The 22,684-nt window shown below is 47.4% G+C and overlaps 4 protein-coding genes across 5 annotated transcripts in view; 2 read left to right on the plus strand and 2 right to left on the minus strand.

The window, feature by feature from the left end:
* LOC146368695 (uncharacterized) overlaps positions 1-508 on the minus strand; it is a 16,058-nt gene extending 15,550 nt beyond the window's left edge. Inside the window, exon 1 of the mRNA XM_084913578.1 lies at positions 466-508. Coding sequence (XP_084769704.1) covers positions 466-508 — 43 coding nt within the window. The remainder of the gene's footprint in view (positions 1-465) is intronic.
* On the plus strand, positions 25-12,663 carry LOC146368697 (uncharacterized). 2 transcript variants are annotated; one of them, XM_084912223.1, is made up of 3 exons: positions 25-2,029; positions 3,201-3,515; positions 8,931-9,004. In XM_084912223.1, exons 1-3 carry the CDS (start codon positions 1,858-1,860, stop codon positions 8,963-8,965), a joined length of 522 nt encoding a protein of 173 aa, XP_084768349.1. In that variant the 5' UTR covers positions 25-1,857; the 3' UTR covers positions 8,966-9,004. The 2 variants fall into 2 exon arrangements, with proteins under 2 accessions (XP_084768349.1, XP_084768348.1); XM_084912222.1 differs by lacking the exon at positions 8,931-9,004 and adding an exon at positions 10,664-12,663 and having other exon boundaries at positions 645-2,029.
* A 5,097-nt stretch (positions 12,664-17,760) lies between these two features.
* Positions 17,761-20,737, minus strand: LOC146368698 (dual specificity protein phosphatase 18). Its single transcript, XM_084912323.1, has one exon. It carries the CDS (start codon positions 19,544-19,546, stop codon positions 18,938-18,940), a length of 609 nt encoding a protein of 202 aa, XP_084768449.1. The 5' UTR covers positions 19,547-20,737; the 3' UTR covers positions 17,761-18,937.
* A 138-nt stretch (positions 20,738-20,875) lies between these two features.
* sft2d3 (SFT2 domain containing 3) lies at positions 20,876-21,965 on the plus strand. Its single transcript, XM_084912317.1, has one exon. The coding sequence runs from the start codon at positions 20,983-20,985 to the stop codon at positions 21,655-21,657; it is 675 nt and encodes a 224-aa protein (XP_084768443.1). The 5' UTR covers positions 20,876-20,982; the 3' UTR covers positions 21,658-21,965.
* Positions 21,966-22,684: the final 719 nt, after the last annotated feature.

Raw genomic sequence — 22,684 nt, forward strand, 5'->3', positions numbered from 1 at the left:
CAGCTCGGGCCACACGCGAGGAAAGTGAACAATACTTCCGCCTTTCTTTGTTTACTTCCGCTGTTCCTATGTGTTCCAGCTGTTTCTCATGCCTGGATCCTGTCCTGTGATCAGCCCTCTGTGTCGTCACGATCAGCTGGGTGGAGACTGTTGTTTACTATTGTCAGCTGTTTAATATCTGCTGATTCAGGACACAGAGTGACAGGTGTGGTTTAAATCTGATCAAAGTTCACAGAAGAACCAGGTCACTTTGACCTTTAGAGAGGAGTCTGTCTGAAAACAATGCCAGGGTGGTGCTTGTCGTGTGAAGCGGTCTGTCCTGGTTTTGGTTAAAGGAGTCTGATGAGGTTTCATCTGAAAATGAAGCAAACGAAACGAAACGAAACGCAGCTTTTAAGCTTCTTAAACACAAATGTGACAAACTCCTGGATGTCATCACAGAGGGCTGATGTGGACAAACATCACCAGGTGACACGAGAACCAACAACAGCTGGAACACCTGGAACATGACTGATGCAGCCAATCAGGAACAAGAAGGGGTGAAACCCCACCCACTCCTAAGCAGGAAACCCTGAGTTTTTTTTTTTTTTTTTTAAATGAACTTTATTTGTCAACAACAATATGAACATTAGTTATCCATGCATCTAAAAATGTACAGTGAGCATCACAGCAGGAGAAAAAAAACAAAAAGCAAAAGAAAGGTCGATGTCGAAACGGAGACAAACGGTGTGAACAACAAAGAAAATCATGATGTGCAGCTCAGGTGGAGAGGAGGCCTCCACCTGACATCATCTGGGTAAATCTCATTTATGACTTTAAAGTTAACCTCTTTTACTTCAAGGGGAAGTGAAATATACTTTCTTCTTATCACCTTAACCTCCTTGGATTCAAATTCTTTTAGAATATAAATTCTTTGAACCGGGTTAGGACAGATTTCATTTATCACAATATTTCTGATCGCCTTGTTTGTAAACCTGCTGTCACCAAAGTGAGCTCTGCAGAGCCGTCTCAGTCCAGGAGAAATGTTAGAGTGCACAATGTCTTCTTTAATCGGTGATCTCAGAGGGACTGGGATGCCTTTGGTTAGTGTTTTGTCACTCTTAGCATCATCTTACATCAAACTTCTCACAGAACGTCTCATGTTTTAATAAAACCCTATTTTCATCCATAAAATGAGCTACAGCCCAAATCCCTTTGGCTCTCCACTCATCCGTGTACGCAGAGTTTCTACACAGACGGACATGCCTGCTGCTCCGGGAAACACCGAGTGACGAACGAAGCCTCGTGCCCTCTGACGTTGTTGCTCTTACACTCCTCACCAGCAGGTGGCGGCTTTCCGTCCACCAGGAGAGCTTCGCTGTGACACGAAGCGGAAGTGAAGAGGAAACGGTGCCAGTGTTGTTGTGAGAGCCGAGTGTGTGAGGCGAGTGTGTGAGAGCCGAGTGTGTGAGCCGAGTGTGAGCCGAGTGTGTGAGCCGAGTGTGAGCCGAGTGTGTGAGCCGAGTGTGTGAGCCGAGTGTGAGCCGAGTGTGTGAGCCGAGTGTGAGCCGAGTGTGTGAGCCGAGTGTGAGTCGAGTGTGTGAGCCGAGTGTGAGAGCCGAGTGTGAGCCGAGTGTGAGAGCCGAGTGTGAGCCGAGTGTGAGAGCCGAGTGTGTGAGCCGAGTGTGAGAGCCGAGTGTGAGCCGAGTGTGTGAGCCGAGTGTGTGAGCCGAGAGTGTGAGCCGAGTGTGTGAGCCGAGTGTGAGCCGAGTGTGTGAGCCGAGTGTGAGCCGAGTGTGTGAGCCGAGTGTGAGTCGAGTGTGTGAGCCGAGTGTGAGAGCCGAGTGTGAGCCGAGTGTGTGAGCTGCGGCAGCAACAATGCCTTCAGTTCAGTATCTGAGAGAGTTTATCAACGAGCGACTAACTGCTGCTGCTGAACAAATATTCTTGGAGTTTGAAAAAACGATCGTCCAGTACGAGGAAGAGATCGACCGTCAGCGCAGACTGCTGGATATCACCTGGAAACCCCAAATCAAGCTGCACAGGACAGGTGAGTGTCCCTCTGAGGGAGGATCCTGATCACAGCCAGGGCCGTGCAGAGATGTCTGAGGGGCGGGTGCTCGAGGGCACATAGACCCAGGCTGAAGAACAACAACACACATTCATCATGACTCTAACATGAATCAGATCACACTGTATCACTGTCATCAGGTGTGTTTTACCTGGTGGGTACACGGTTGGAGGGCAGGCTGTGTTGACCTGAGGCCGAGTCCACAGGAGAGACGCGAGCTGTCAGACACACACACTCCAGTATACTGTAGCCACAAGCTTGCATCATGGTGCTGATCCAGAAACCTTCCCTAATGTATTCCTAGTGCTGTAATAGTAAAGTGATGAATGTAAAATCTATGACGAGTCAGTGTGTCTGGCAGAAAGATGATTCAGTGTTTGAACTGTAGAGATACAATAATGTTGCTGCTGTAAAATGTTGTCGTAAATGTAAATATAATATAATCAGTTTTTAATGTGTTGTCTTTAAAACACAGTGTGGATCTCATATGTGGATATTAGATGTGTTTCCCCTGCAGCGCCACATCAGCCAGGCGGCAAAACGTGCACGTGCTCTCTGCGAGCTTGTAACCAGCGCGCTCTGCCACCAAGGGCGAGCATTGGTTAATAGTCGTCATGTGACTGATGCAAGTCAGATCCAAGGCAGAGAAAAATGCCTCCGCTGCACGTCTGTGTTTATTATCACGAGGGCTTTCCTCTGGAGGTCGCAGGTCTTTGCACTTCAGGCTGTTTGTGTGTGTTTCAGTGAATGGTGCATTAAAGGTCTTTCTCTTCGTGGGAAAAAAGAACCTGGTTTGGAGACGTTAGTTCTGCCTTTTGGCTTCAGTTTGCGCTCTCCATCGTACCTGCAGCAGGTCGTCACACACACAGTCTGAGATGGCGTGCAGGTAGATGGGTGATGACATCAGAGTGGCGTGAGCAGGTGGTGGAGGTGCTCGTGGGGGGCTCAGGGAGGACATGTTGGCGACCTTTGACTCTCACTTTAATAAGTAAACATGTTACAGAAAAAAGCGCTCGGCGTGTATTTATACTCACTTTCATATAAAACATATAAAGATGTGCTGAACTCTCACACACGTGAGCGACGCAGTCATGCTGTAAAGTCCTGTTAATGTTTCTGTGGTTGTGACTTCTTTCTTCTGTCGCTCCAGACGTCCCACAGCAGCAGGTCTGTGAGGAGGAGGAGGAGGTTCTCCCTGAGCAGCAGCTCTGGAACCAGGAGAGGAGCTCCAGTGTGGAGCAGGAGGAAACAGAACCTCCACAGATTAAAGAGGAACAGGAGGAACTGTGCAGCAGTCAGGAGGGAGAGCAGCTGGGACTGAAGGAGGAGACGGATACCTTTATGGTGACTGCTGCTGAGGAAGGAGAGCACAGTGAACCAGGAAGAGATGAGGAGCAGCTCCTCTCTCACAGCTCTGCTGGAGCCGAGAGCCAGGATCAACGAGGAAACAAGGATGGAGCGTCAGGTGAGAAGTTGTGTTCTTATTGACTGAATGTGGTCGTTTCACTGTCCAGAGGCGTCCAAACAGCTGAGAAATATCTTCAGGGACAATTAGCTGGAAAGGCAGTGATGTGTTTTCCGGGGTCAAAGACGAGCTTTTAAAGTGAGCCGCTCCTTCACCAGTGACTGTCTGAGGTCAGTCTAATGACGGCTGCTTTCTTTTTGTGTCTCTGCATGTTCTCATAAATGTTGCTGAATTACTTTGACACTGAAAACTCTTCACAAACTCGAGTCCTCCTGGTAGATTTAGCTAGTTTTCCAGCTCCTTCAGAATGAGTGTCGTGCAGAATCTTTGTTCTCTAATAGTTTTTCCCTCTCAGCCATAAAAGGCTGGTGGGATGTTGTTGTGACCCTGCCAAGCTCCGATGTTGTTCCTGCATCTGCTGGAGCCACTCGCCTAGCTTGGGAGTCACCGCACCTAGTGCTCCGATTCCCACTAGGACCACTGTTACCTTCACCCCCCACATTTCCCTTTCTGTGCCCCGCTCATGTATTGACCCATGTGCCTGTTCATCTTACCCACTATGATGCCCGACAGGAGCTTCCACATGGTGCTGAGGCAGGTTGTTGGTCGGTAGTTGGAAGGCACCGGTCCCTTCTGGGGGTCCTTATGGATCAGGACTGTCCGGCCTTCGGTTAGCCATTCTGGGTGTCTCTCGTCAACTAGCAGCTGGTTCATTTGTGCTGCCAGGCGCTCGTGGACTGCGGTCAGCTTCTTTAGCCAGTAGGCGTGAACCAGTCAGGGACTGGTGCTGTCCAACTCTTCATACTGGAGACCATTTCTTGGATGTCTGCCACTGTGATGGCAGATGCTTCCTTCTCTCTGGTGTACCTCTTCAAGCGGTCTTTGCTTGGCAGTTTCCAAAGATTCTTCTTAGGCGCCTTCTTCATTGCACCTTTCTGCAACTGCAAGGATAGAACAGCTGGGTCTAGAGATGCTTTTTGAGTAAAGGTTTAACTACAGCCAGCTTGAAGGCCTGTGGTACATAGCTGATTATTAGTGATAGGTTGATCATATTTAAGATTGAAGCATTAATTAATGGCAGGACTTCTTTGAGCAGTTTTGTAGGAATGGGCTCTAAAAGACATGTTGATGGTTTGGAGGAAGTAATTATTGAAGTTAACTCAGAAAGATCAATTGGAGAGAAAGAGTCTAAATAAGGAGAATGAGGTGAAGTTGGATTTTCTTTTTTCTTTTTTTTTGTGTCCCGTTTGGATCTTTAGCCATCAGAATTGTTGTCTTAAGGCCAAGAAAGATGCCAAGCGGATTTATTTTACCAAGTGGATCATCATGGCCTTGCCATATTGGTCCATTTGATTTACCTTTATTATAATTATGTATTTATTTTATTTTTGGTTGCTACAAACGGGACAGACATGACTGGGGGATAGGACAGGGAGAAAGAATGAAAGAAAGAGAGGGAGAGAAAGAAAACCAAAGGGGAGAAGAGACGGTGAGAAGGGGGGAAGAAAGAAAAACAAACAAACAAACAGAACACCTGGATCACCTGTATGGAGAAAAAAAACAGAAGAGAAAGCAAACAACAAAGAGCAACATAATAAAAAACAGCACCATCACAATAAACTAGCTAGCAGTAGATAACAGTAGATACTAAATAATAAACGATATTGTGCAGCACGCAAGATAGACAGCGCACAATGTGCTTTGAGGCAGCAGCCAAGAAAGGTGTAGTCCGCGTCTGTGAACACCCGTGTGTACACCTGTGTGCACACCTGTGTGGATCAGCACGCTTGTATTCCAAAGGTTTCTCCATGTAACGATCTGCTAGGGAGTGTGGGGAGCCATAGCCCCGTCCACCAGGGTATGAAGCAGGTATGGAGGAGATCCAGGCCCCAGATATCCAGAGGCCCCAGAGTACAAGGACCCGAGGAGGACCACCAAAGGGGGGGGAACCGTGCCACCCTCCTGGGAAGAGCTGAGTAGAGCCCCAAACAAGAGGTCACCCCGCAGCTACGGAGCAGAGGCCAGAGGGGGTTGCAGTGGCGTGCCCGCGGGCTCTGCCGGCAGCCAGCTGTGCCAGAGAGGACCGAGCTTCAGGCCCAGAGGCCAGAGGCCTGAGGGCATCCCACCCCCCGGAAGGAGCCCAGCCGGGCCACAGGCGCCCGGCCCCGCCAATCGGCCACCAGGAGTGAGCCGGTACATACATGAGCGCCCAGCCCCAGACGACAAGGACCACCAACACACCAACGTCTGAGGGCATCAGCCACCGGCAGGGAGTGTGGTGAGGGGAGATAGGCCTCCGTACTTTAGAGGGCCTGAGATGTACCCAGAGAGGTTGAGTCTAAGACCCAACCTGACATATAGACACAGACAAACAGGCACACGCGGACACAAACGTGCATTCCCACCCCATATGCACAACCAAATACTCGGCACTCACCCAACGTGTAGACAGACACAAATAGACACTGCACAGACAGTCGCACTCCCCAAACATACTCTATATCCCAGGTCCAGGTACCCCCGCCCCCAGAGGGGCAAGCCGCACCTAGACCCAGGAGATGTAACCCTTCTCTCTGGGGTGGAGGCAAGCGGACCACCTCCTTATCTGCAGTAGCAGGGAGGCCCCGCATCCCAGACCCCAGTCTGACGGCCAGCACCTCCTCCCAGCCCCCCAGCCCTGACGGCTAACAGAACCGGGGTGAGTGAAGACCTCAAACCTCCCTACGCCCGCTCATATGTAGTGTTGCTGTGTGCTGTTCTAAAGTGCATTTAAAACTCAGGAGAGCATGGTACTAGCTTCCTCTCAGACAGCAGCACGGCTCCTCCCGAAAACCCTTAGTGTCTAAATGCATTTAAAATTGAGGGTAGGGCACCAGCGCCAGAGGTGGGTTGGAGTACACCGACCATCCTCTGGATGCTGTAAAACGTGCCCACCCCCACGGCCCTATATGTATGTGTTATGTGAGAGTGTGAGTAATGTGGATGTCTAGGTTGCAGAATAAAATTGAGGCACAGGCGGCCAGAAGGGGACAGAGGGGGAGTGCCTCCCCTGCACCCTGGTGACATACCTGCACCCCAAGCCCTGCGTGTGTGGGTGGGTGTGGTAGAGCGGGAATAGGGAGGCAGCTGAGGATGGGGAGGGAAGAAAGGGAGGGGCAAGCGGCCCCTCCCTGGGGCCAGCTCCCCCGCTGACCCCAGTAGGCACCCCCACGCTCTGGAACCCACCAGGGCAAGGGGGCCCAGGCCCATCCGGACCGGGGCCCGCAGCAGCAGCACCGCCCAGCCCCACAGAGTCCGGGACAGCCCACCCGACTCCACCCCAGAGAAAACTGCACCCACCCCATCATCCAATCATCTCCCAAACTACACAAGACAATAGACACCCAGGTTGAGTTCATTCTCCCCCTCTCCTATATCTCTCCCCACACCTGCAGAGTGAGCTCCTGTAGTGAGGAGATCACCTGCAAAGATATAACAACCTCCCCACCAGTTAGAGAGCCCCCTAGTTGGGCCGATGCACCAGAGGTCCCCTGCACTGGGGCTGAGCCCCCCTGCACCCACCCGCCCACTGCTCCGGCGACACAACAGCCAGGACCCAAGCCCCCAAGGCCCGGCCAGCACCCCAGACCGGGGGGCGGAGCACCCCCAGACCCCTAAGCCTCCACGCCCGTCCCGGACCCTCCCAGGGGCAGCCAGGCTACCAGGCCAGTAACCAACGTCCGCCAGCACAGACCCTCCCCATCTCCGCTGTACGCAGCCACAAGGAAAACACCATCCAAGAGCCCCAGAGCTTCTAACCAGGTCATGGCCACATCCCCCAGGTTAGGCCCTCCAGGGAAACGTCCCTAGGGACTCCCCAGACGCCCTAAGGCCGTCCCTACCCCCATATCAACCACAATAGCGAAGGCAGGACCAAACCATGACCCCCCACCCCCACTAGGTGATGAAGCCGATCAAAGGAGCCCAAAGGGATTGATCAAATGTGATGGCAGAGGTTGTATCAAGACTAATGTGATCTATTAGATGGTTTTTATATTGGTTAGAATTAAGATTATTTTTATTTTTCCAGTTAATGAGGACCATTTTCTTGGCAATGCATAGGGCCGTAAAAACAACGTGGGCTGTGTTTATTTCTGCAGTGACCTCATCCAAGTTGCCCAGCAAGCATACTAAAGGGGAGGCTGGAATGTTACATTTCAGACACTTTGATAAGTCTTCACATATCTCACGCCAAAACTTCTGAACTGGTGGACAGAACCAAAGAGCGTGGATGTAATTGTCCGGTGTATTTGCTGTGCAGTGTGAGCAGTTGTTGGAAGGCGTATAGCCCATCTTGAACATCCTATGACCAGTATAGTGCACTCTGTGTAATATTTTGTATTGTATTAATTGCAAACTGGGATTTCTGATCCATTGAAAGGTTTTTAAGCATATCTGAGACCAAAGGTTTGGGTCTAAGCTGATCGATAAATCTGCTTCCCATTTTGCAATAGGAAGGGATATTGATTCATCTATTTTAGAAAGTGTTCTGTATATTTTAGACAATAATTTGGGGGGTTTTAGACTAAAAAATTGTACCACAATTGGTGGTGTTTGTAATTCAGCTTCACTGGGATTAAATTTCTTTTTTACTATGGATTTAATTTGTTGATATTCCAAAAATCGTTTCTTGTTGATCCCATATTGTATAACTAGTCTGTCAAACGAAATAAAGTCTGTTCCTTCCAATATATGTTCCAAGTATTTAATTCCTTTGCAACTCCAATCTGAAAAGTTTATCATATTATTGTTTTGTAATATGTCCGGGTTGTTCCAGATAGGTGTACGTTTGCATGGGATTAATGAAGACTCTGTCATTTTTAGAAACTCCCACCATGCTGTCAGAGAAGAGCTAATATTGATGCTTTTAAAGCATTCATGTCGTTTGATGTTTGAGCTGATAAATGGTAGGTCTGAAATTTCTAGGTTATTACATAGTGCCTGTTCTACATCTATCCAAGGTTCATCTAAGAGGGTGTGTTTAAACCATCTAGAGATGAACTGAAGCCTGTTGGCTAAAAAATAGTGATTAAAGTTAGGCAGATCTAATCCTCCTTTATCCTTGGTCCTTTGTAGTGTTTTTAAGCTGATACGTGGAGGTTTATCTTTCCAAAGGAATTTAGAAATGTACGAGTCTAGAGATCTGAACCAATCTTGTGATGGCTTATTTGGGATCATTGAAAATAAATAGTTTATTTTTGGCAAGATCATCATTTTTATAGCGGCGACCCTTCCCATGAGTGATATGGGTAAAGATTTCCATCTAGCCAGGTCGCCTTCTACTGTCTTTAAAAGTGGGATGTGGTTTAATTTAGTTAATTCTGAAAGTTTAGGAGAGACATTAATACCTAAATATTTAATATTTCCACATTGCAGTGGGGAAGGAGAAGAATTATGGAAGGAGCAATTAATCGGAAGAGCTGTTGATTTCGACCAGGTAATTGAATAATCTGAGACACTTGAGAAGGAATTTATCAATGCAATTACCCCAGAGATATTGGTTTGTGAGTTTTGGAGAAAAAGTAACACATCATCTGCATAAAGGCTGATTTTATGTTCTATATTCTTACATTTTATGCCCTTAATTGTTGTAGCCTGTCTAATTGCTGCTGCTAATGGCTCAATAAAAATTGCAAACAGTGAAGGGGAGAGTGGGCATCCCTGTCTGGTGCCCCTCAGAAGAGAGAAGCGGGAGGATGTTTGGTCATTTGTTCTGACACAAGCTGTTGGGGAGTTATATAATATTTTTAACCAGTTTATGAAAGAGGATCCAAAACCAAATTTATGTAAAGTTGCAAATAGAAATTTCCAGTTAACTCTGTCAAATGCTTTTTCTGCATCTAAAGAAAATATTATGGTTTCAGTGTTTTTACTGCATGAGTAGTCTATTAAATTAAGTAATCTACGTGTATTTGTTGATGAGTGCCTACTTTTTCTAAAACCAGTTTGGTCAGGATGAATTAAAAGGGGGGTTATTTTCTCTAATCTCTTTGAGAGAGCTTTGCAGATTATTTTAAGGTCTACATTAATAAGGGATATTGGACGATAGCTTGAGGGATATACAGGGTCTTTGCCTGGAAGTTGGATTTTCAAATTGATGCTGTAGGTCCAGCTGCTAAAATCTAGGGATGCTAATCAAGAACCAGTTCCCAGTACTGCAATTCCTTGGGATCATTAGTCTGCCTACCTATTGATCCCGCTTATAGGTTCTTGCACTCTCGCTACGATCAGCTGATTAGTTTGTGTGTCGGAGGAGGAAAATAGTGGCGTGGTCTCAGCGTGGACAGGAACCTTACTTTTATTTTTATAGGAAAAAAGATGAGAGCGTGATGGTAAAGGGGAGACTGCTCCAGGACAGAAACAGCTGCATTATGCTGCTAACAAGGAACGAGGAAAATTGATAAGGAATGCTTATCAGTTTCCATCCCTACTAAAATCCCAGTGACCTTGACCTCAAGGTAAGGTAACATACGCGTATTTGCGAGGAGTCTGAGGAGGAGCACTGGTGCACTCAGTACGTTTTCATTATCCCTGAATCCTGATCCCTCTGTGCTTTGAGGATGATTGCGAGTCTGGCTCCTCTGCCTAACCAAACCTTTACCAAGTATCACCAAAGTCTCCACAGCTCCACAAGCTAATCAGACCTGGTAGGACTGCTGCTTCACCTTCATTCGGTGTGTGTCGTTGGGGGTCAAGGCCTTGGTGGTCCGATCCCCAGCCAACGAGGCTGGCTATTAGGACATGGAAGGTCACCTCTTTGGTGGGAAGGAGCCGGAGCTCGTGCATTAGGTTAACAGAGACCCTGATGCTTGGAGCTTCCCTGTTTTATTTTGGTCCTAATTGGTTCATTTGCATTAATTGTAAAATAAATTGTGTTTTACTGACGTTAACTATGCAGTGGTTAATAGTTTTTTTTCACTTTGTGTTACACCCCATCTCGGATAACACTTTACTGTTATGTGGGCTGTAACAGCTACACCTCCCCAGTGACAGCTGGGTCAGGCTCCACCACCCCCACCCCCAAGACCTGGAACTGGATCACCATTTATGAAAATGGAGACAATTGTGAGTATACTTACTCTTTTCTTGTATCACTTTTGTCATTTCAGAACTCCCACATCACCAGAATGTGAAGGAGGTTCTCCAAGAGCAGCAGTTCTGTAATCCAGAGAGGAACCCCAGTCTGGGCCAGGAGGAACCACAAGGACAACTTTTGCTCGAGGACGGGACCAATACCTTTATGCTAACAGCTACTTGTGAGGAAAGTGACCACAGCGACTCAGAAACAGATAGCGAGCAGCTCCTCTCTGACGACTCTCCTGAAACTGAAAGCAGAGATCAAGAAACGAGCAAGCAAGAAGGGTCGGGGTTAACTGAAGATGCAGGGTCAAAGCCAAAGAGGGGACGTCAGGGAAAGGAAACTTACCAGCTCAGCTTGCCAATTTCAGTGAGCCAGTGTAATGAGACTTTCAGTATGTCCCGGGGAAAGAAGCATCACATGATCCAAAACAATGTGAAACTCTACGTGTGCAAAATATGTCGTAAAATTTTCGTGAGAAGGTATCACTTGTCTATGCACATGAGAATCCACACAGGTGAAAAACCATATTGTTGTGAAACATGTGGGAAACGTTTCAGTATAAAACGCAGTTTGGCTCGTCACATCACCGCTCACACAGGAGAGAAACCATATTGTTGTGAAACATGTGGGAAAAGTTTCAGTGCTAAAAATAGTTTGTCTTACCACATCACCACTCACTCAGGCGAGAAACCATATTCATGTGAAATATGCAGGAAATGTTTCGGTCAAAGCAGTGCTCTGTATCTCCACAAGAAAACCCACACAGGCGAGAAGCCGTATCATTGTGACATCTGTGGGAAAAGTTTTCGTCAAGCTGGTCACTTGTCTCGCCACAAAAAAACTCACACTGGTGAGAAACCATATTCTTGTGAAACATGTGGGAAAAGTTTCAGTCAAAGCAGTGTTCTGTGTGCGCACAAGAAAATCCACACTGGGGAGAAACCTTATCATTGTGAAATATGTGGGAAAAACTTTAGTCAAAAAAGTCACTTGTCTCGGCACACAAAAACTCACACAGCTGAGAAGTTGTAGTCCGTTTGAAAGACTGCGTTCTTCTGTCGGTCAGTAAAAATAATGTTTCAGTAACAGGTGGAGTAGAGAGAGCTCAGAAGTGCCTTTACTTTGTCACATTATATGTGGTTTGTCAAATAACATCAATTCAATTCAATTTTATTTATATAGCGCCAAATCACAACAGTCGCCTCAAGGTGCTTTATATTGTAAGGTAGACTCTACAATAATGTACTTCTTATCTTGTCTTCCGTTCACTCGCAGTAAGTTCTACGTAATCTCTGTTTATCTTGATCTGATGCCTACTTTGTCTTTTGTCTTAATTTTGAAATAGTCCCTTCGTACTTGTTTAATCTCACCAAACATTCTCTTATGTGTTTGTGATATATTTGTGCTAGGTCCCTAAATATATTTTATCTTGAAATGAAGCAGCTCTTCCAGTTTTTATCATGAAGTTTTATTATTTTTACTTTAATGTGTGGGGCGATCGTGGCTCAAGAGTTAGCAGTTCGTCTTGTAATTGGAAGGTTGCCAGTTCGAGCCCCGGCTCTGACAGTCTCGGTTGTTGTGTCCTTGGGCAAGACGCTTCACCCGTTGACTACTGGTGGTGGTCAGAGGGCCCGGTGGCGCCAGTGTCCGGCAGCCTCGCCTCTGTCAGTGCGCCCCAGGGCAGTTGTGGCTACAATGTAGCTGCCATCACCAGTGTGTGAATGTGTGGATGACTGAATGTGTAAAGCGCTTTGGGGTCATTAGGGACTAAGTAAAGCGCTATACAAATACAGGCAGTTTATTTGCCATTTTAATGTTTTTGCTTCTTTCCCTCATCACTCCATCTTTGTGGAAAAGTCTTTCTTCCACTGTGTGTTTTGTTAGTATTTGTAACTGTAGGAAATTTGTATTCTTTTTTTTTTAACCTTTCCTAAAGTTGTTTCAGGATTTGGAGGTGATACTAACAAATTAGAAAAAAATGTGGTTAACATGATGTGAAAGCTGTATAAATAAAGTTTTCTTCTATAATTTCTGGTTATTTAACATTTAATTTTACAGACTGCAGGTTCTTGCCTGCCTTTCTCTCCAAGAGTCTCCTGGATAAAGGCCTAACAGAGCTGGAGAGAAAGCGAGTGGACTTCTTTAAGTTTTACATTTCATCCACGAAGCTTCTTCAGTTCTAAAACCAATTGGTGGAGAGTCCCAGGTATTTAAAGCCCAGTGAGAGGGTCGCTGACCCACTATTGAAAGTGTGAAAAAGGGTGTGGGCCATTATCAGCTGAGAAACCATTGAGAGAGCTTGCCTCACCCTATCATGTGACCTGCTGAGAACACTTGATGTGAGCAGGGGAAGGATCTGAGACTGCATTGTAGGTGGCATCCTCAAGAGTGACCTTTGACCTTTAGATGCAGATGAACAGCTGAGTCCTGTCCTGTTGAGGTGGTTCTTCCTCCATGTTGGCTACAATATGTGACACCGATGAGCCCATGGCACAGCCACGTTTTTGTAGAAACCCTCGCTGTATTTAAAATATGTGGTAGTGAGGCAGAGGTCTAACAGTGTGCAGGTCTGAGTGGGACTCCTTTGTGGATCTTTGGGAGTCCACAAAGAAGAAGGCAAAGTGGACCCAAAGGAGTACACCGAGGACAGCTGTGTAAGTCCCGGCGTGTGTGGCATCCACAGGAACCTCTGAATCTCAGCTACAAGCTCGTATAAACTGTTTCTACGAACACCAAAGAGCGAAAACAACAAACAGTTAATGGTCACATAATTTCATGAAATGTCCATAAACAAGCAGATCAGAGCCTCGATAGCACGAGCTAACCGAGCGAACAGTACATTTTCTGAAAGCAGAGATTTCACAAATTCCTAAACTGCGAGTTTCGTCACGCTCCAACGAAGATTTACCGAACCAGCCGCAGAAGCAGACCGCTCGATAATAACATAAAGTCAGACTTTTCCTGTTGCTTTCACAGAATAAACATCCATTTGAGACTACAGCTTGTTTCCTGACTAACTCAATCTCCCACAATGCCTCAGAGCTGTTTCCTGCTAAAAAAAAATCACAGTTTTCTTCCCAGTTACGGACATTTGATGGTCTGTACCCATGTGGATGCCTTGGGTACAGACGGTGGTATGTAGGGGGGTCAGTGAAGTTGTTGTAGGTAACTGATGACTTTGTTTTTGTGGGATCTCGTTTTATGGTTTCATGGGTGTTTTTGTCACTGAGGAGTAATTTTGGTGTGATAATCAGTTGAGTTTAGAACAGCAGTTTACCTCCTCCTATGGTCTTCTTTGCTTACATTGTGAGGTTACACAGAATTTCTTGAACTGGAGAGAGTAGCCGAAACCTTCATCCTCAGTAGGTAGAGTGGTGACCCCATGACCAGAAACCTGGGCGCCCAATGGCTGCCCACTGCTTCACTGAGTGAATGGGTTAAATGTAGAGAGGAATTTCCCCATGGAGAGCAATAAAGTATACGTTATCCTGAGTTATGTTAATGTATTAATCCCTGTTGTGGCCCATTGTGGGCAGCTTTTGTACAGACATGACCAAATTGATTCCTCTGGCTAGCACCTGTCTGACAAGTTCTTCACCCACTCATCCTGGCTGGTTGTGGTGTCTTCATGTTCTCGTGGTGTGGGCATTGATTCAGAATGGAAATTTTTTTGTTTGCAGTTTTTGGAGCTTCTGAAGTTGTTTTTCTTTGCCTTTCATGTGTTGTACCAACTGAGCTGTGTCCACAAACTTGGGAAACAAACAGTAGGAGCACAGTGAGTTCCTGCAGGGTCTTTTTAATCTTATTTTGGAGTGCATCTATAGTGGAATATCCTTTCACTCAGCAGCTGATTTAATGCTCTTCATAAGATCTGCTCAGCCCTGTTACTCCTGACCATGGACCATCGAAACTCTTGGAAAGCAGTCCGTTTCTGTCAAACAGACTCAGCAGACTGCAGTCACAGTGGCTCCTGTGGTTGAGAAACAGAGCAGATGGATTTAAAAAGGCGTGAAGAAGGTAGTGGTAAAAAAACGAACCAAACATGTTTCACATGATGATGTCTTATGTGTTGGTACAGGGCATTGAAGACGATAACAGTGGGTGGATTATATTCTTAAACTGAGTTACAGCGATTTCACTACACTTCTACTGTGATAAAGTCTACTCTCCACTGCTGTGTAATCAATTATTGTAAATGTAAATGTTATCAGGAAATGATCAGACAGGAGAGGGTTTTCAGGAAACTAAATGTTCAGTTTCTATGCCATATGCTAAACTCTGGTAATTGATGATTCTGTTCTCAGACATGTGAAGCTAGAGACACCGGCAACCATAGTCAACTGTCTTCCAGGGGCCAGAGCAGGCGACATTGAGGGAAATTTAAAACTGCTGACTAAGGGTAAACGTAAATTCAGTAAAATCATAATTCACGTTGACAGTAATGACACCCGGTTACGCCAATCGGAGGTCACTAAAATCAATATTGAATCGGTGTGTAACTCTGCCAAAACAATGTGGGACTCTGTAGTTTTCTCTGGTCCCCTCCCCAATCAGACCAGGAGTAACATGTTTAGCCGCATGTTCTCCTTAAATTGCTGGCTGTCTGAGTGGTGTCCCAGAAACGATGTGGGCTTCATAGATAATTGGCAAACCTTCTGGAGAAAACCTGGTCTTATTAGGAGAGACGGCATCCATCCCACTTTGGATGGAGCAGCTCTCATTTCTAGAAATATGGACAAATTTATTAAACCCCCCAAAATATGACTATCCAGAGTTGGGACCAGGAAGCAGAGCTACAGTCTTACACGCCTCTCTGCAGCTTCTCTCCTCCTGCTACCCCCCCAAAAACCCATCTCCATAGAGACTGTGTCAGCTCCCAAACAGACAAAAAACAAACTAAAAACCAGCAACAAACAACTTAAACATAAAAATCACAAAGAAAGAACAGTACAGTATCCACATCTGAACCAAAGAGTAAAACAGTGAAATGTGGATTATTAAATATTAGGTCTCTCTCCTCCAAGTCTCTGTTAGTACATGACTTAATAATTGATCGACAAATCGATTTTCTCTGCCTTACAGAAACCTGGTTGCAGCAGGATGATTATGTTAGTTTAAATGAATCAACACCCCCGAGTCATTCTAACTACCAGAAACCTCGAAGCACAGGCCGAGGGGGAGATGTGGCAGCAATTTTTCACACCAGCCTATTAATCAACCAAAGACCCAGACAGACTTTTAATTCATTTGAAAGCCTGATGCTTAGCCTCGTCCACCCCAGCTGTAAAACTCAGAAACCAGTCTTACTTGTTATCATCTATCGTCCACCTGGGCCTTACACACAGTTTCTGTCTGATTTCTCAGACTTTTTATCTGATTTAGTTCTGAGCTCAGATAAAATAATTATTGTGGGTGATTTTAACATCCATGTAGATGCTAAAAATGACAGCCTCAACATGGCATTTAATCTGTTATTAGACTCAATTGGCTTCTCTCAAAATGTAAAAGAACCCACCCACCACTTTAATCACACTCTAGATGTTGTTTTAACATATGGCATAGAAACTGAACATTTAACAGTGTTTCCTGAAATCCCTCTCCTGTCTGATCATTTCCTGATAACATTTACATTTACAATAATTGATTACACAGCAGTGGAGAGTAGACTTTATCACAGTAGATGTCTTTCTGAAAGCGCTGTAACTAAGTTTAAGAATATAATCCACCCACTGTAATCATCTTCAATGCCCTGTACCAGCACAGAGCAGAGCAGCTATCTGAACGCTACTCCAACAGAGGTCGATCATCTTGTTAATAATTTTACTTCTTTAACGAGAGCGTCCTCGCTGGTATAACTCTCAAATTCACATCTTAAAGCAGCTAACTCATAGCTGGAGAGGACCTATAGCTACTTTTAATATCAATTGCTACTTAGTCTTTTAGGGGAAGGAATATTGTGTGGACCTTCTTAAGCCCACTGACACACTTCCTGTCGTGGAAGTCTGGGATGAAGGGGCTAACTTGCCCATCCCTGAGGGTGAGATCTCTGACATAGTTGCAATGCACAGAGCAGAGGGCTCCTAGTTTGGATGAAAGTTCCTAAAAGCTGTGGATGTTGAAGGGCTGTCCTGGCCGGCATGTCTCTGCAACATTACGTGGAGATGTGGGGCGGTGCCTCTGGATTGGCAGATGGCAAGAGGAGCTCTAAAAAAGGGGACGGGAGAGTGTGCTCCAACTACTCCTCCACCTCCCCGATAAAGTCCCTGGCAGGGTACTGGAGAGGGGAGTGTGTCTGTTAGTGAAAATTGTGGTTTTCGTCCTGGTCGTGGAGCAGTGGATGAGCTCTTTAGCCTGTCAAAGACATTCAGTGGTGCCTGAGAGTTTGCCCAACCAGCCAGCTGACTGCGTCTCTTGGGACACCAGTGGGGGGGGGGGTGCTTCGGAAGTATAGTGTGTATTACTGTAGGGTCTTTACAATATTAAGCCCCTTGATTTGGAGCTACATAAACTGAAAGTGTCTGGCTCTCTGTTACAGTCACTCGGTCCCTGCAAACATCGCAGGAGCTTGGTCCACATTGTTAGCTGTAAGTGGGACGCGGCCCGGGCTGCCCTTTGTCAACGGTTCATACTTGTTATGGACACAATATAAGGTCATAGTGGCGACTTTTATGTTTCACTATATACTCAGCTACAACACGCTCTTAAACTTCTTTAAATGTTCTAGCACAACATCTGTCACGTGTTCAAAATACCGCTGCATGTTCTATGTGTGACATAGAACAGCGCCACCTGTGGTATGTGAGAGCTGTTACAGGTCGAGTCATCAGTGCTCGTGTGAGTCACACTACTTCAAGTAGATACGCGTTGATAACTACGTTCCTGTGGCGGATAAACAAACATGTGACTAATGATCACGTGTTAATCAGTGATACTGCTGTTCACATGATTCATGGAATCTAAAGGAGCTGCTTCCTGTCTCAACAGAAGAGCGACAGATGATCTAGAAACAGCCTGGACACGTTAACCTGCGTACACAAGGGACACGTTCATCATTACAAAAACATGTGCAATAAAGATTTTGTGTAGAGATTATACAGCATACAGTCATGGAGCTCGCTCCCTCGCCTCTGCTCTCAGCTCCAGCAGAGCTGTGAGAGAGGAGCTGCTCCTCGTCTCCTCCTGGTTCACTGTGGTCTCCTTCCTCAGCAGCAGTCACCATGAAGGTATCCGTCTCCTCCTTCAGTCCCAGCTGCTCTCCCTCCTGACTGCTGCACAGTTCCTCCTGTTCCTCTTTAATCTGTGGAGGTTCTGGTTCCTCCACACTGGAGCTCCTCTCCTGGTTCCAGAGCTGCTGCTCAGAGACAACCTCCTCCTCCTCACAGACCTGCTGCTGTGGGACGTCTGGAACAAAAAAGACATAAAAAAAACAAAAAACATGAAATTTACAAATGTGATGCCAAAAAATTCTGAGAAGTTTTCGTTGAAGTCTTTGATAGAGAAGATCAGATGTGTGTTTGAAGCCAAATTCAAATTATTCAAGATCGGACACGATGGTCTATACTCGCCCCAGAGGTGGGAAAGTCACCTCGTTATGCAGTAAAGTAGACAGGCAGGATGCAGCGTACCTGAGAACAAGAACACTTTGTCAAAATAGAAGAAAATATACACAATACAGGGCAGAAGAAATGTTATTTAAACATGTTCGTACTGGTGTATCGCCAAGTCTTCTGATGCTTTTTGTTGTTGTTTTGTTTTGTACGTGCTTTGTGTCACCGTACCTGTGAGATATAAGAACCAACATCTGCCAGGAAAAAGTCCCGCAGTGCTTCTGTGAGGGTTTTTATTTTTGTTAGTACAAGAGGACGCATAGTTTTTTCTAATCTTATACGTTTTTTATTACATTTATTTCATACTTTTACATTTGAACAGAATCATCATTAGACTCAAAGCAAGAACAACACATAGTCAATGCTGGTAGTGCTGAGGTGGGCTCAGCAGGGCCCGGGGCCATGTGTCAGCTTGGTCAGGAGTGAGGAGAAGTGAAAATGTAAACATGAAGAGGGAAACCGGCCGGCAGAAAGTGAGAAGAACTGAGCATGCTCAGAGACCTGCTCCAGTTGTGTGCAAGGATCCAGGTGTGTGCGGGGATCCAGGTGTGTGTAGGGATCCAGGTGTGTGCGGGGATCCAGGTGTGTGTAGGGATCCAGGTGTGTGCGGGGATCCAGGTGTGTGTAGGGATCCAGGTGTGTGCGGGGACCGAGGTGTGCGCAGGGATCCCTCTGAGGATCCAGGTGTATGAATTTCAGACTTTGATGGTTTTGGATCCCCTCCTGGATCTGTTTGCTGATGATGTCACCTGAGCACGTGACATCAGCGGTGACCTGGGCACCAGTGTTAGCAGGCCCCTCTGCTGCTGAGACCTGGCCAGCCGCGGTGTCCCAGGCGGCGTCCTGGGTGGCGGCTCTGGGGCAACCCTGACGGTGTTCCTCCCGTACAGCCTCTTCTCGTACTGCAACAGCTGCTCCCAAAAGCCGGCGTTCAGCCGGATGTAGGGCCGGCTCTCCTGGACCCAGTGGTGTGCCCGCCGCAGCGTCACGCCCCTGTAGCGCATCAGGTACGCCATCACCAGTGCTGGAGAGCGGCTCATCCCGGCAGCACAGTGCACCAGCGTCCCGCCGCCACAGTTACCATGGATACGCTTAGCCACCCAGTCAAAGTAATCCCCGAGGCGGGCGCTCGGCAGGTCGGAGACAGGGACCCGCAGGCACTCCACCCCTGGGTAGGCGGGGCAGGCGTGGCTCAGTGTGGCATTGACAATCAGAGTGATGCCTTTCTTCAACACCAGTCCTGCGTTGAGAGGGGCGTCGGCCCCACTGAGAAACAGGGTGGGGGTAATCTGAGAGACCGCCATCTGCTGGAGACACAGAGAGACGTTACTGCAGCTCAGAGCGGTGAATTCACGCCTGCACTGGCCAATCACAGAACAGCACACCTGTGAATGCACTCACACCTCCATTGAAGCACAAATGAAACACAGACATCAGCCTCCAACTCTAAAACACCAGCAGCTGCAGTTCCTCTGACGTCCAGCAGGGACAGCACTGAGTTAGTCGCCATAGTCTCCGTGTTAAAATAAACACGCTTACGGCTGATCTCAAACAAACACCTGTACGAGGGAAGGATGTTTTTAAAACTCACCTGCCTGTATTATTAGCTCATTAGAGCCCAGACCCATTTATACTTTCAGGAAAACTTGTTAGCAATATGGCTGCTGTGAGGTTACAGAACAAACAGACCATACAAGAAGGATTCTGATTGGATTAGCAGGTATGTGTGCGTGTCTGTGTGATGCTGGTTCCGATGTTTAAAGGATTCTGGGTCACATGTCAGGATGTAATAAGAAATAATCTGAAGTCATATTTATTTAACCAAACAGAGGAGCGGCGTGTGAGAAAGTCCACCCCTGCTACTTCCTGAGGGATCGGACTGTTTACGCTTGTTGTTCTCACTCTCGCCAACGCAGTCAGACGACAGCACGGACGTCACACGGACGTCACACCTGCTGGTGCGAGCTGCACTTTGATGTTGTCCTTTCATCAGTTTGCTGTCACCTGTACAGACGTTTTTATGACAGACGTATGCAGTAGCACATGATACAGAACTCAGTTATGGACTCTACTGCTTCCTGTTTTGGCTTTTTGTTAAATAAATCATGACTGTTGTATTTAAATGGGTTTAGATGTGTGTCATGTGTGTTACCTGCTGCCCGGTGGTCCTCTGACTGCTGCTCTGAGTGACACACACACACACCCTAGATGGCTGTGTGTGTCAGTCCTTCAGCCAATCATCTGAAGGGTTAATTTTAGTACAACAGCTGAAAACTTCCTTAAGTCATGTGACTGAAGAGGAGAAATCAGACTCCAGCACACACACACACACACACACACCATCATAATGAGTGTGAATTTATCATTAAGAGCAGTTTGATTGACAGCTGCTGATATGGCCCTGAAGGCTTCACTGATGTTGAAATAAGAGTGTTTGACTTGATTATATAAACTTTCCCCCACACTGGGGAAATTCCCTTTTCACCGCAGTTTAATTTTATTTATTTAAATCTAATTTTCGTTCTCTCTCTCTCGGACTCCCGGCCTTTGCTTCGGTTTGATCCGGTGACGTCACAAAGCCGTCACGTGTCTCCCTCTGCCGGTGACCTCCGGGCAGGTGCAGTTCTATTTCTGACCTCCGGGAGGCCGCGGCTCGCCGAGCTGCAGGGAGACTCGGAGACCAACCAGCGAAGAAGAAAAAGTATTGTATGCTAGCAGTTAGCCTGTTAGCCGGGCCGTCATGGCAGACCTGAACCGACAGCTCCAGGAGTACCTGTCTCAGTCCAAAGGCGGCGGCGCAAAGACCATCTCCCAGTCCGGCTCCAGCACCGCGGTGGACCTGGGCGACCCGGAGCCCGTCCCGGGAAGCTGGTTCGGCCGGTGGTCCAGCCCGTGGTCCGCCAGCACTTCAGGACAGAGCTCGGGCGGAAGTGGCGGCTTGTCGTGGCCGTGGTCGGCCGAACCGGATCCCTGCCTGCCGGGCATGAGCCGCCGCCAGCGGCTGCTGGCCTTCGGCGTGTGCGTGTCGTTTTCCGCACTCTGCTTCGGTTTGTCGGCGCTGTATGCCCCGCTGCTGCTACTCTACGCCCGCAAGTTCGCGCTACTCTGGTCGCTTGGCTCGGTGTTCGCCATTGCGGCCGCCGCGGTGCTCCGCGGGCCCAGCAGGCTGGCCGCCGGCCTCCCTACCTCCCCCGGAGCCGCCGTGTACCTGTGTGCTCTCGGGGGTACCTTGTACGCGGCGCTGAGCCTCCACAGCACCGTGCTGACCGCCCTGGGCGCCGCCCTGCAGGTCGCCGTCATCGCCGGCTGCCTGGTGTCGCTGCTACCCGGAGGCAGCGCCGGGATCCGCTTCATGGGGGGCATGGCGGCGTCCGCCATCAGGAGGACCGTCACCGGGAAGACCATGCCGATCTGACCGGGACCCGGGGATCGGGGGGGCGTTGCTGTGGAATGTCCAGGGTCCGGATTAACGACAAGACTTTCCTCTGATTATTGACTGCTGATGGCTTACTGCAGAGGAACACTGAACCCTGACCTTTGACCTGCAGGACTCATGAGAACACTAAAGCCTGACCTTTGACCTGCTGCAGGGCCAGGCTGCTGGTGATGAACTGAGGACCAAACAAAGACTAAAAACTGAATTTCCCTCTGATGCAGGGGTTTTGTGTTTTTTAAAATAAATGTGATTTAAGTTTAACAGAGATTAAAAACCACCTGAACATCTGTCTGGCTTCACGTGTGTTTTATTTTCTAAACATGTGGCACATTGTAGTCTGACCACATCAGGGGGTGAAGATGATGATGTGACGTGAGCCACCTGTAGATTCAGCAGAGGTCTTTGAACGCATCATCACAGGAAGTTCCTGTGTGAGGGGTCAGAGGTCACAGCCTGATAGCCACAGTGTTGAGTTGGACGGCAATGTAAATTTCAGCAGCACATTATGAAACTAATGACGAAACTGACATCATCACAGAGAAAACAAAGGAGCCGACTGAACGCAGCGAGGCTTTGGTTAATGAACCTGAAGGGAAAAACTTCAGCTGTGTTAAAGTGAGGCGTCAAGTCTCTTTTGTACGTTTAAACTAAACCACAGCAGGTTCCACTGAAGACGCCCAGAGCCACCAATTTTAAGGAGGAGATTAAACTCTGACGAGCTTCCTGTTAGTCTGATATCTGCAAACTGTTTAATGATCAGTGCTGTTTGACGTGGAGCTCTGATTATCACCACACTGCTCCTGGAGGAAGTCGTCCGAGGAGGTTTTTTACACTCACTAAGAGGTTCTACACTGACTCGCTGAAACTGAAGAGTCCACGTGAAACCAGGATGAGGACAGACTTTAAGGTCCGTTTGTGTCTCCAGGAATGTGACGGCCCTCAGGTGAGGCTCTGCGTCCACCTGTGTGTCCTTCAGGTGAGGACTGCAGTCGGCTGCACATGAGCT

Source organism: Perissodus microlepis, chromosome 18 (assembly GCF_051167445.1).
Source record: "Perissodus microlepis isolate ML-2025 ecotype Zambia chromosome 18, ASM5116744v1, whole genome shotgun sequence".
Lineage (NCBI taxonomy): Eukaryota > Metazoa > Chordata > Actinopteri > Cichliformes > Cichlidae > Perissodus > Perissodus microlepis.

What these genes read in the sequence shown, in the direction of transcription:
- LOC146368697 (XM_084912222.1), top strand. Translation starts at nt 1,858, where the DNA reads ATGCCTTCAGTTCAGTATCTGAGAGAGTTTATCAACGAGCGACTAACT. An exon ending in AATCAAGCTGCACAGGACAG is followed by an intron (nt 2,030 to 3,200) that starts GTGAGTGTCCCT and finishes CTGTCGCTCCAG; the next exon opens with ACGTCCCACAGCAGCAGGTC. An exon ending in AAACAAGGATGGAGCGTCAG is followed by an intron (nt 3,516 to 10,663) that starts GTGAGAAGTTGT and finishes TTGTCATTTCAG; the next exon opens with AACTCCCACATCACCAGAAT.
- LOC146368698 (XM_084912323.1), bottom strand. Translation starts at nt 19,546, where the DNA reads ATGGCGGTCTCTCAGATTACCCCCACCCTGTTTCTCAGTGGGGCCGAC.
- sft2d3 (XM_084912317.1), top strand. Translation starts at nt 20,983, where the DNA reads ATGGCAGACCTGAACCGACAGCTCCAGGAGTACCTGTCTCAGTCCAAA.